The sequence below is a fragment of the Gopherus flavomarginatus genome, chromosome 2 (genome assembly GCF_025201925.1).
Source record: "Gopherus flavomarginatus isolate rGopFla2 chromosome 2, rGopFla2.mat.asm, whole genome shotgun sequence".
Taxonomy (NCBI): domain Eukaryota; kingdom Metazoa; phylum Chordata; order Testudines; family Testudinidae; genus Gopherus; species Gopherus flavomarginatus.
The window spans coordinates 255,569,917-255,582,839 of record NC_066618.1 but is presented as its reverse complement, the minus strand read 5'-3'; the positions used below and the strand labels follow the sequence as shown (position 1 = coordinate 255,582,839).

General features: G+C 41.4%; 1 protein-coding gene across 6 annotated transcripts in view; it reads left to right on the top strand.

Moving 5' to 3' along the window:
* Nucleotides 1-12,923, top strand: part of RUNX1T1 (RUNX1 partner transcriptional co-repressor 1) — a 146,730-nt gene that overhangs the window by 76,569 nt on the left and 57,238 nt on the right. For all 6 annotated transcript variants that reach the window (XM_050940944.1, XM_050940943.1, XM_050940941.1 and 3 more), the window contains 2 exons: nucleotides 2,606-2,743; nucleotides 8,953-9,194. In XM_050940944.1, the coding sequence (XP_050796901.1) occupies nucleotides 2,606-2,743; nucleotides 8,953-9,194 (380 nt within the window). The remainder of the gene's footprint in view (nucleotides 1-2,605; nucleotides 2,744-8,952; nucleotides 9,195-12,923) is intronic.

Genomic DNA, 12,923 nt, shown 5'->3' with positions numbered 1-12,923 from the left:
AGGAGGGAGCAGAGCTGGGGCCACAGAGAGGGATGGGGCTCCTGCATATGTCCCCCTTTTCCCTTTTGAAAAAGTGATCACCCTAACAGGAGGTGATGCTAATGCACTTCTCGGTAACAATGGTTATACTTAATACTGTAATTAAAGATAAACCTACGTGCTTAAGGACATAGTAAATTAGTGAATAAAAATCATTTAAAAAGAAATCCCGGACTGTTACATGAACAGGTTATAATATATTGAAAATCTGAAACGAGCCCAAAACAATACACTAGTGCAACTACACGGTCTATTTAAATAACAAAACATAAACCATTCTAGTCTGCTTCTTAAATGTGCTCATTTCCCTCTGAGTAGGGATTGGTCCAAAATTCAGGCCAGATCAAAAGCTAAGTGGACTTGCAGGGAGGAAGGAAGAAGTTGTGATTGTTCATGATAGCAGAATTGCTTTTAGTTATCAACAGTTGAATGAAAGGATATAGAAGGTGGCTGCTCAGTGTGAACAGCAGACTGCTAGTGGAGTTTTGACTTCTCTCTCTCTTTCCTCCACCCACCTCCATCTTCTCCCTGGCTGTGTCTGTGCTTCCACATGCTTCAAATCTGTGTACCTGGACTGCCTTCTCTAACAGTTCAATGTGAGTGTTAGCAGAATGAAAACCAGATGGACCAGCAGTTCCCACTGTTATCTCCCAGCCAGCTCTGGCAAGCCTCCCTTTCTCTCTCCTTTCTTGGCATGGCAGAAATATTTGCCTTTATTTAGGAGGGCCTCTACTCACTGCTGTGCCTCTTTCCCTCAGCTGCAACATGAGTTGAAAGCTATTTATTCCCTTGTTGCTGAGGTTGGTTGAGGTGAGTGTGAGATGAATTAAACTATTAAGGAAGTAATTAATATTTTGAGGCTAATTTCCAAAGTTCTTTATTTTAAATAAATCATTTGTTGCAGTTGTTGGTTTAAATGTTTCAGCATAGCAATACAGAGAGAGAGTTGTATGGAAAACGTAATTGCTCCCATTATTTGAGTTATCACACTTCACCTGGATGTGTAGATGCTTCAGAATTTCAGCCAGTCTTTTTGGACACTATTTACTATACTACTGAGATTATTGACCTTAGATCTTTACTGCTATGATTACAAAGTATATTCCCTTCCACTCGTAGAGTTCTAGCTTCTCATTCTTAGGGTTTTTTATTTCCAAAGTCTGAAAAAAACTAACTTAATTCTCTTTATAGAAACTGACCTTTTTCAAAAAGAGAAAGAAAACATTGAATATAGCTTCTGCAACTGCAAAACTTTGCAGAATATGTGGCCATGTCATATTTCTGTAGTTTCTCAGTAGTAAGGGATTGGGACCACAACATTCTTTGGTATTACCTGTTCTTTATAAATTAAATGAACTGGTATTATTTCTAAAGGTCCTTTAAAATATTTCTATTGAAAATTATATTACTGGAATCCCTCTTGAATACACATATGTGCATGTTATGTATAATATAATGTGTGTCTATATAATGTTATGTACGTATTTGTGTATATCTTGTATCTGTTTTTATCGACAGTTTGAAGGTCTCATCTTCTCAAGAACAAATATTTTCACAATTTTTTTTCATGAGGAATAACTTTGGAAAAGTTACATTAGTAGCTAATGACCACTAAAGGCTAAATGTGATCATCTTACTTACTCCAGGAGTCTCAATGAACTGCTGATGTGAGTAAAGCTATCACAATGTGGCCTTAAATAGGTAAATGGTGTGTTGCTTTGTTTTGCCCATTCTTGATATACAGATTTTAAGATTTTCTTTTTTTTTTCAAATATACCTCTTGAATTTAGGTGAAAAGCTGGTAAAACAGAGTTAAATCTTGTAGTTTCAGTGGCAAATATTTTGCATCAGGAGAATTGTCAAGTCCTTTTTCCTCTTACTTCTTTAAATTTCCCGAAATTGGAGGATGCCTGCAGTTATCCTTGATGGTAAAGGTATAGGTTGAAACAGCTGACAGTGTTTTTTATATTAATAATAAACTAGTATAAATGTACAAGTCCCTTGTCTGCCAAAAATACATTATGTTGTATGGCATATGGTATTTATTTCTTGTTGATTTAAAAAAGAACCAGGAGGTGGACTGGTAAACCTGGGCAGGAGACAGGCAGTATTAACCCTGATATCCGTTATACTTAGAAAGACAAAAGATGAAGAAGGCAGCAGGTGCTACAGGGAAAAACTAGTCATGAAGAGCATTGGCTATGGCCAATATCTCACCTGTACAGAAGCGCTTCAGGTTTTTGTTCTTCCAGAGTTGTCATAAGGAGATTTATTACCTTCCTGACTCCTTCAAGTGAAGTGGCATTACTGCAGCTCCAATACTGTTTTTGGGGTAGCATCTGCACATGCTAGAAATAAAAGCACAAGATAATATGACCCTGTTTATAAATGAGGTCCTATCTGTGTTACGTTTCAATGATGTAATCTTGAAAAAACAGGCTGAAGTAGATAAATATGTTTATCTTCTGCAGAAGCTGCTGAAGCTGCTTAATTCATGGTTAAGCTTTTTATTCAGAACTGATGTATTTGGAGAAATAAAACAGTGTGTTCATGTGGTATGTTACAGATCGCACTGAGAAGCATTCCACAATGCCAGACTCACCTGTGGATGTGAAGACGCAATCCAGGCTGACGCCTCCAACAATGCCACCTCCTTCCACTACCCAAGGAGCTCCAAGAACCAGTTCATTCACACCCACAACGTGTAATTAGACTTATTTTCTTGCTTTGTTCCATATTCTTTTGCATGTATGATTTTAATTCTTCCTGTATGTAAGAAATCAAGTTATGTGAAGGGAACCTTATATGACATGACTAGAGCAGCAATTCATTATACTGCAGTAAAGTCATTACGCAAAACTAAGAACACTAAGATTAGTACATTTTAATCTGTGAAGCCAGTCAGTTCAGAGGTGTCCTAATTTATTGGTGGGTTGGGTGCACAGTGAAAGAATAGTCAGTGCTAACTTCCCCTGCATTGTTGCTCCAGTGATATCATTCCTGATAAAAGAAGTATGGAGACTTTCTTCTCAGCTTTACTGTTGTGGTGTGGTGAAATCACATTCCCTTTTGAATAAATGCGGTGGTATTATTCTGTTTTTGAGGGGGAAAGACAAAGATATTCAAAGATAAATGCCCTTTCCCCTCTCCTTCTTCCTGAGAATAAATTAATAAACATTAACCAGGAATTACATTAACCGTCATTCTGGAACTGTGTTTTCTAAAGATGCTGAAATATCTTTTTATCTCGAACCAGTCACTTTGAATCTGGAAATCCTTAGCCTGTGACAATTTGACTTACCTCAGTCACTGTGGACCAGATTCCAGTCTCTGTTAACCTGATATAAATGCAAAAAAATCTGCATTGACATCAATGGAGTTACTCTGTATTTACATCGGTGTAACTGAGATCAGAATCTGGTCCGCTATCTGGGTCATTATTCATGAAACACTCTATTTTCTTTCCCCCGTTTCTAAAAATAAATATTTTTGTCTCTTACACTGCATTGTTATAATATAAAAATAAGAGTGTGTTGACATTTTTTAATATAAATACTTGTGAATCACACTGTAACAGCACCATGTTATTTCTGCAACCCTTGTCCTTTGCCCCTTCTTGTCTGTCAGGTACACCATTTAGCACATGCAATTTACCCCTGTGCAGAAGGCCAGTGCAAGGCCTCGGTACCTCTTAAATTCCAGGGGAGCCCTATTTGGAGTATTTACATGTGACTTAGATAGTGAATAATATTTGTACTAGCCCTCTGCAAGGCATAAATTTCACTCATAGGCACTGATCCTGCAAAGACTTATAAAACTGCTTAACTTTAAGCATGTGAGTAGGCTCAGAGATTGCTCATGTACTTAAAGATTTTGATGTTCTTTAAGTTGTTGCAAGATTGCAATATTAAATTGTAAGTTCATCAGAGCTGTCACTTGTATCTTGTGTGAAATGCCAAGCACAATTATGGAGGCTATAAAACTCTTTATTATCAATAACAAGAAGAGGACACAATATCTGTAGCCTTTGCAGAATTTGTGTTTGTTGGATAAGTCTAGAATCCATGTGAACCAATGCATTTTAGGGGATTCTTTTGTTTTCCTCATGTTGTTGATGTCAAACCTACCTCTAACTTTAAAGCTTTTTAATCTTCAAGTGATCTGGCATGTGCCTATAACAGTGCCAAGTTACAGTACAAACAGTACTGTTCTAGTGTCTGCTTCCCAGGGCCGGCTCCAGGCACCAGCATTCCAAGCTGGTGCTTGGGGCGGCAATCTGCAAGAGGCGGCAGTCCCTGTTGTTTTGTCCCCAAGCAGTGCGCCGGATTGGTGCCGGGGACAGCGAGGGCAATCCGTGTCCCCTTAGAGCAGCAGGCGCGTTTCTGTGGTGGCGGCAATTTGGCAGCAGCGTCTATGTTTAGCTGTCCGCTGTGGTTTCAGTTAAACATAGAAGCTGCCACCGAATTGCTGCCACCACGGAAATGTGCCTGCCACCCTAAGGGCACACGGATGGCCCTGCCGTCCGTGGCGGCAATTCGGTGCGCTGCTTGGGGCGGCGAAAACTGGAGAGCCAGCCCTGCTGTTTCCCAATAATATGTGAATACCCACAGCCCGAGTGTATCCGTTTCTGGGCCGGTTGGTGTTTACAGAAGAATCACTAACTTGTTCACGGTTTTGTTGAAAATGGCAAATATTAATTATGTTTTCTCAACAACACAGACTTTTGCCAACCTTCAGATCTGGCCATCATGGGACTGGGATAAGATTTAAAACAAAAGTTGTGTTTATTTATGTTATTTATTTATTGTGCATTTCTTCCTTTTTTGTTGTTTAATTATTTTTAGAAAGTGCCATCCTTAGTCCTTACCGTATGTGTGTGTGTCCGTGTGTGTGTGTGTGTGTGTCCAGATGTACACACAAAGGTAGAGCCTCTTCTACTGCTTCCTGTTCCCTGTGGACACTTTCTCAGGCTTCCCAGACAGTCCCTATCTACTGCTTCCTCTGAACACAGTATTTGCCTGGTTCTTCTGCCCCTTCCCCAGGTTCTGTGCTCCCTGCTTTTCTGAGCCTTCTAAGTCATTCTCCTTGGTCCACTGCCCCTTGTCCCCTCCTGTTTGGACTCAATATAGAGCCCAGAGCAGTGAGTGAGGAGGCAGAAGACATCTGGTCATTGTCCTGCCGGAGACTGTCACACACTCCCATCCTTTCCAAATCCTCACTTACGTTATCTTAGGTACTTATATGGCTCCCATCACCATAGTATCTGAGTGCCTCACAATCTTTACTGTATTTAATGTACTGTATTAATTCAGATTCCCACCCCAATGCAGCATTAAGAGGAACATGGGTTGGAGCTGCCGTGGCTGCTGTCTGGGGCTTCCCAAAGCCAGCTCCTCTCTGCTTTTGCCTGGTTTGGATCCTACTTCCCCTATTCAGCACACACACTGGAGTTGTGTCCATAATGGCTAATAGCCATCAATAGCTGTTAGCCAGGATGGGCAGGGATGGTGTCACTAGTCTCTGTTTGCCAGAAACGGGGAGTGGGTGACGGGATGGATCTCTTGATGGTAACCTGTTCTGTTCATTGCCTCTGAGGCACCTGGCACTGGCCACTGTCAGAAGACAGAATACTGGGCTAGATGGACCTTTGTTCTGACCCAGTATGGCCATTCTGAGGTTCTTATGCAGAAGCTCTGCAGGAGACACCCAACCTAGGAGCCGTGTTCTCTAGTAACTTGATGCCACATTACATTTTGATTAAAAAACTAGAACCACATAAAGTGAACATGGCACACATTGCATGGATTAAAAACTGGCTAACTGATTGGTCTTGAAAAATAATTGTAAACGGCATTCTCATGGAGCTGGTGTGTTTCCATCAAAGTCCCACTGGGATCAGTTCTTGATCCTACATTATTTAACATTTTTATCAATGATCTGGAAATCATAAAATTATCACTAATAAAGTTTGCAGATGACACAAAAATTGGAGGAGTGTTAAAAAATGAAGAGTACAGGTCACTAATACAGAGCAATCTGGATCAGTTGGTAAACTGAGCGCAAGCAAACTATGCATTTTAATATGAGTGAATGTAAATGTATGCATCTAGGAACAAAGAATATAGGCCATATTTACAGGATAGGAGACTCTATCCAGAGAAGCAGTGACTGAAAAAGATTTGGGGATTGTAGTGGATAGTCAACTGAACATGAGCTCCCAGTGAAGCTGTGGCTAAAAGAGCTAATACAATCTTGGGATGCATAAACGAGGGAATTTTGCATAGTAATAGAGATGTTATCTTACATCTATATTTGGCCCTGGTTCGACTGCTTCTGGAATATTGTGTCTGGTTCTGCCTGGTGTCCACAATTCAAGAAGGATGTTGATAAATTGGAGAGGGCTCAGAGAAGAGCCACAAGAATGATTCAAGGATTAGAAAACCTGCCTTATAGTGATAGACTCAAAGAGCTTGATCTATTTAGCTTATCAAAAAGAATATTAAGGGGTGACTTGATTACAGTCTATAAATATCTACCTGGGGAACAAATATTTAATAATTGGCTCTTCAGTCTAGCAGAAAAAGGTAATATACAATCCAATGGCTGGAAGTTGGAGCTAGACAAATTTTGATTGGAAATAAGCCATACATTTTTAACAGTGAGAGTAATTAACCTTTGAATGGATTTTCCATCACTGACAATTTTTAAATCAAGAATGGATGTTTTTCTAAAGGCTAAGAATTATTTGGGGGAAATACTATGGCCTGTGTTATACAGGAAGTCAATCTATGAAAACAGTGGCCTTGGAATCTAAGAATCTAGTGTTCTCAAAATGGAACTGCTGCCATATCTACCGCTTGGACAGAAATCACTTTGAAAATGCCACAGAATTGTGGTGAATTTGCTGAAATTTAGTGAGAGTTGGCAGTATTCAAAATGGGTGAAAGAAGAGTTGTGATCAAGAAATAGGGATGACTATGCGAGAGGATAACTCGCTGTTACTAAGGGCTGGTCTGCACTACAGCGGTAAATTGACCTAATGTGTATTTTAGATGAGGATGTTCTTTTGAAGGATTTATTTAAAAAACTATGTCTGAAGATCCAAGCATTTAAGACTAAAGATGAATACTCAGCTTGTGCATATTAAAATCTGTGCAAGGATTTTTTAGAGATGTGATTTTATAATCTTCAGCAACACTCTAATGGCATATTTTTAAAGCAAATTTTAAACTAAGATCCTGTAGACTAACATGTTCTGAGTAAATATTACAGTAATGTACAACTGTTTTTGTCAGTAAATTCAGAAACTGACAGTATATATCTGGGGGTTGGCAAATGCCTGTTAAATGGCTTCATTACCACTTGAATGGCTCTTTAACAGTTTCAATGTTGTGCTAATAGGTCTGGCAGGCTGTAAGGTTTTTTTACTTTTAAGTACTAAATCCCCTCCATAGGATGACTCACCAGGCTACAGCAGCCTGTGGCGGGAGCCTGCAAGGGTCAGAACAGGGATAGTAACAGGTGGGAGGGTGCACACTAAGACATGGGGGTGCCCCAAATTTTCGGGTGCCCTACACAGCCGCGTATGCTGCATATGCCTAAGGATGGCCATGGTTCCACCACACTAGATGGAATATATTGTTCACTCCTGTGTGTGAGGAACAGGCTTACTAGAGACTGCTCTGGCAGGTACAGTCTCTTGTGCTCCTCCAGGACACGGCTGTTCTGCACTGACTTTTGTTAAGGGCTGTTGCTTAAATGCTAGTGTAATCTGCACAAGAAGGTAGGGTATGCCCGTTGGGGCCCATCTGCCCTAAAATATGTGGACCATCCCTTGCCCCAAAACTCATCATCTGCTATTAAAGTAGGAAACCCACAGCAGTTACACTCTGCTAGGATGACTGTTTTCGAGTAGGGCTGTATGGGAAAAAGATGGCCTTAATTTAGTACATTTCTGAAGAATGAGAACAAGAATTTCAAAACTAGACAGGCTAACATATCAACACTAAAGCAAGTGCCCCTTCTCTCTTAAATATATGTGAGTTCTAGCCTCTTATTTTATCATTAATAATGATATGAAAATATTTGTCTCAGGTTCTTACATGGCACCCATTACTAAAAAATCGGAACACTTCACAATCATTTAATATGTTCCACACAACAACATTGTGAAGTAGGGAACTATTGTCAGACCTGTTTTATAGAAGGAGAACTGAGACGTGAAGAGGCTGAGTCTAATACCATGTGGGAAGTCTGAGGTAGAGCCAGGAAAAATAATCCGTATATATTCCCAAGGCCCAGTCCAGAGGCTTGGCTACAAGCCTTCAGTCTTAATGATAAATTCACAGTGAACATTGCACCAATTGTACCTTTTTATACAAATCCATCTTTCTGTATGTTAGTGGCTACAAAATACGTGTGAGAGAAAATAGCTGCCTAATTGGGTGGCATAAGGTTAAAACTTGAAAGTCTTGTTTTTATAAACACAGCTGTCGGGTGGGTGTACAAAATTATGATGAGAAATGTTCAGATAAATTTAGCCTCCACTAAATATGTGTGCACTCTTTCCTGAGCAGTTTATTTAAAAAAAAATTTACACTAATATAAGCCTATGACAAAAGACTGACTTCCAAATGATGTTTGTTCTGGTCTGAAAAAGTTTCAGGTGTCTGGCATATGTGCATATGGGAGCTAGTGCTGTCCAGATCCATACACCATTTATTACCAGCTTCTGTGCCAGATACATGAACTGTGGAGAGCCATTCTATCAAAAGACTAATTATCTTTAATTATACTAATGGAGTCAAAATATCACCTACTTCATATTTTCACAGTTATACAATCAATTATGAGGTGAAACACAGAAAATGTTAAGCTTATAAATGTTCTTTCTTTCCATTTTTTTCTAACCAGTAACCAATGGCACTAGCCATTCACCAACAGCATTAAATGGAGCTCCATCTCCACCTAATGGCTTTAGCAATGGGCCATCATCTTCCTCTTCATCCTCTCTGGCTAATCAGCAGTTACCACCAGCTTGTGGAGCAAGGCAACTCAGCAAACTGAAGAGATTTCTTACAACCTTACAGCAGTTTGGCAATGACATTTCACCAGAGATTGGGGAAAGAGTACGTACCCTTGTGCTAGGACTTGTGGTAAGCAAATTACAGTGACTATTATCTCTTTTTTGTTCATAGTAGGTTTTAACTTTAAAAATTGGAAGATTTATCAGTAGTTGTGTAATGATGCATGAATGCACTGTGGTTATTCTGGGAGTATGGAACTTGGGACCAGGAGAACCTGCCTCCCTGCACCCTGCCATTAGAGCTAATAGAAGTAAATCCACTAGCTGTCAGTAAGTAGTAGTCTATTTCAGCCCAGGTCTCCATTAGAAACTTTTGCCTGTATAGTAATTTCAGTTAGGAGTGTGATTTAAAATAAATGAATAAATAAAAACATGTCTTTGCTGGCAAAAAAATGTATGTAGAGCAGTTATACCGGTATAAAAATGCTTTTGACAGTATAGCTTATTTTGCATGGAAATCTGTATAAGCTGTATAATAGAACAGGGATTCTCAAACTGTAGGTCGGCTTAGACTTGCTGGGACCTGGAGCTAAAGCACAAGCCCTGGGCAGTGGGGCTCAGGTTACAGGATCCCTGCTTGGGTCTGAAGCCTTTTAGCTTCCGCATTGCCCCCTTTTTTACCCCCACCAGGGGCGATGGGGCTCGGGCTTTGGCTTTGGCTCTCCCCCACCCAGGGCAGTGGGGCTTGGTTGGGCTCAGAGTTCAGTTCCCCCTGGGGTCGTGTAGCAATTTTTGTTGTCAGGAGGGGGTCGTGGGGCAATGAAGTTTGAGAACCCCTGTAATAGAAGCTCGATTTTATGAACACCAGTCTTATGAATGGCCAGTTATACAAACCATTGTTTCCAATGATGAAAAAATTGCATAACAAAAGTGCTGTCGATGAAGGAAAAAGTCAGCATGTATTCAGTGTATTGGAAATTGCTTTGCCATGGTTTGAAAGACAAGAAGAGGAGAAGAATGCAGTGCATTACACCATACTGCAACATATGTACCATGCCTACAGTAATATTGAGATGCTTAATTTTATGAACTTTTTTATTTTTATGATCGCCTCAATCTTCAATTGGTTTGTAAAATAGGGGTTCTACTGTACTAGCAAAACCATTTTTGCTAATATAAGCTTAATGTACAGTATGCAGGGGCAGCAGGTTTGTAGAAATTTTGGTGGTGCCCAGAATGCCTAGAGCCCTCCACCCCCCTGCACCTGCCTAAGGCTCTGGGAGGGAGTTTGGGTGGGGGGAGGTGATTTGGGGTGCAGGCCCTGGGCTGGGGCAGAGGATTGGGGTGCAGGCTCTGGGACGGAGTTTGGGTACAGAAGGGGTGAGAGGTTGGGCTCTTGGAGGGGGTGGGGAAGGGGGTCTGAGATGTAGGGGGTAGGGCTGCAGGAGGAGGGATTGAGGGGTGCAGGCTCTGGGAGGGAGCTTGGGGATGGGGGGGTGCAGGCTCTGGGAGGGAGCTTGGAGGTGGGAGGGGGTGTGTGGGATGGGGAGAGGTACAGGCTCTGGGAGGGAATTTAGGGCAGAAGGGTGGTGTGGGAAAGGGGTGGGGTGCAGGCTCTGGGAGGGGGGGTAGGTGGTGCAGAGTTTACCCGGGGCTCCTAGGCAGAGTGGGCCGGGGGCCTCCACGTGCTGGCACTGTCCTGACAGCTTCCTATTGGCCACAGGGGTGCTTGTGGCAGGAGCAGCACCTGCAGACACAGACCCAACCCATCCTGCCCAGGGGCTGCCAGCCACATGGATCAAGCAGGCAGGAAGCCGCTCAGGTCTGCTGCGCTGCCAGTGGTGGGTGGGGGCCCCAGGCCATTTTAAATAGCCCGGAAGATGCATGAGGGGGAACGTGCGGAGCTCCCAGGGGTGGAAGGGAGACCCAGCCTCAAACAGTGCTGGAGCCGGGCCCTAAGCCAGGAATATTCCTGGTGCCTAGGCACCGCGGGCCCATAGAACTTGCAACCTATGACAGTAGGAGGATTTGCCGGTATTCTTACAACTTTTTCTCACGTAGACCTGTCCAGCGTACACCTGTAGTCACTTAGGCCAACTGCAAGAAGGATTTAACATGCCAAGCCACTGTATTGCCGTTGTATATCATGTCATTTATTATGGTATTTGTATGGAATTCCTGGTATGTAGAAATAATACTTTTTACAATGCTGTTCATCTGTACATTTTGAATAACTTTCCCAGTTTAAAAACAGAGAAGCTAAAATGTGGAGAGGTTAAATGACTTGCCCATAATCACTTGCCATTCTGTGACAGCACTAGAAATTGAACCCAAGTTTCTTGTTATTGCCACTGACAATGTTGCCCCCCATGTACATCTTTATAGCTCATTCATCAGGGTGTGGATATACTAGAAAATAAAATTCGTGGTCTGATTTCCAGATGTTACCACTTGAGTTGCCACTGAATTCATCTGGAGCTGCAAGTGCTACCACTGCTGAATATCAAACCACAGATGTCACACTTCTATATGTTTTTGTACAATACTAAAAAAATCTGGTCAGTACCATGACAAATAAACAAACCAACAACAATTATGAATTAGAAGTGCACCTTAGACAGTGTAACTTAAATGTTATTCTTCCATGACTTGCAAGGATCTCTACTCTGCATTTAGTTGCATACTCAAAACTCCCATTGACTGCAGTGAAAATGTAGGATTAGCTGTGTGCCAGGAAAATTGTCTTGCATGGGCTGAGGTAACTGACAACAACGGTGGAGTCAAAGTCTGTAAAATATAATGAGCATCTGGTGAATGTGTGCTTGAAGGTGACAGTTCTCCATTTTTAGTAACTAAGGGTATGGCTACACTTGAAATTTGCAGGGCTTTGAAGTGTGAGTGTGGTCGAAGCGCCAGCACTGGGAGAGAGCTCTCTCAGCGCTGCACGTAAACCACATCCTCTACAGGTGTAGCTTGCAGCACTGGGAGCCGCGCTCCCAGCGCTGCGGCACTGATTACACTGAGGCTTAACAGCGCTGTATCTTGCAGCGCTCGGGAGGTGTTTTTTCACACCCCTGAGCGCAAAAGTTGCAGCGCTGTAAAGTGCCAGTGTAGCCAAGGTCTTAAGCTTCAATTTTAGGCTTAGTTATATGATTTACTTTGAAAAATGGAACCCTAAGGGTAGCTTTGTGGGATTCCATGTTATTGTTTCTCAATGATTTCCTTATCAGATGTGCTCCTCTGTTTATAAGTAGCACTGTTTTCTAACTTGCCAAATGCCATCTGGGCTGTGGGAATCTAACTGGGACCTTTCCTTCTTAAACCTTCAGTGACAACTTTGTGATTTTCCCTTTACTCTGAACTGCCTTGCTTGGGTATGCACAGGTACAAGTGAATGTAGGTAGTAAATAATTCTGCGGAGTATGATTATCTAGTGTACAATATAATCCTGGATGTGATTTAGTAATTTTGAGATATATTTGCAAAGAATGAGGAATAAGTGTCTTTAAAAAGTGAATTATATACACCTATAATACATAAGTTAATATGCTCCTGTTACTTCCCAATCCTCTACTGAGAATTAAAATATAGTGGGCACCATTTTAAATTTAAAAATTGTGTTTGTGCTGCCATGGTGCTTCCTATTCTATGTGGATTAGGCAAATTTTGTTTGAACAGGAAGCACCCTTAACTCTTTGAAATCCAAGGGAAATGAGAGTGTTTATCACCATATAAGAAATGCTTGGCACTCTGGATGCTCAAGCCCTTGCTTCAAGCCATGAACAATGAATGTCTGAGAGTTCAGTGCTGCTCTTTATATACCTAATAAATGGATTGTTTGTAAAATGATTGACTCCCA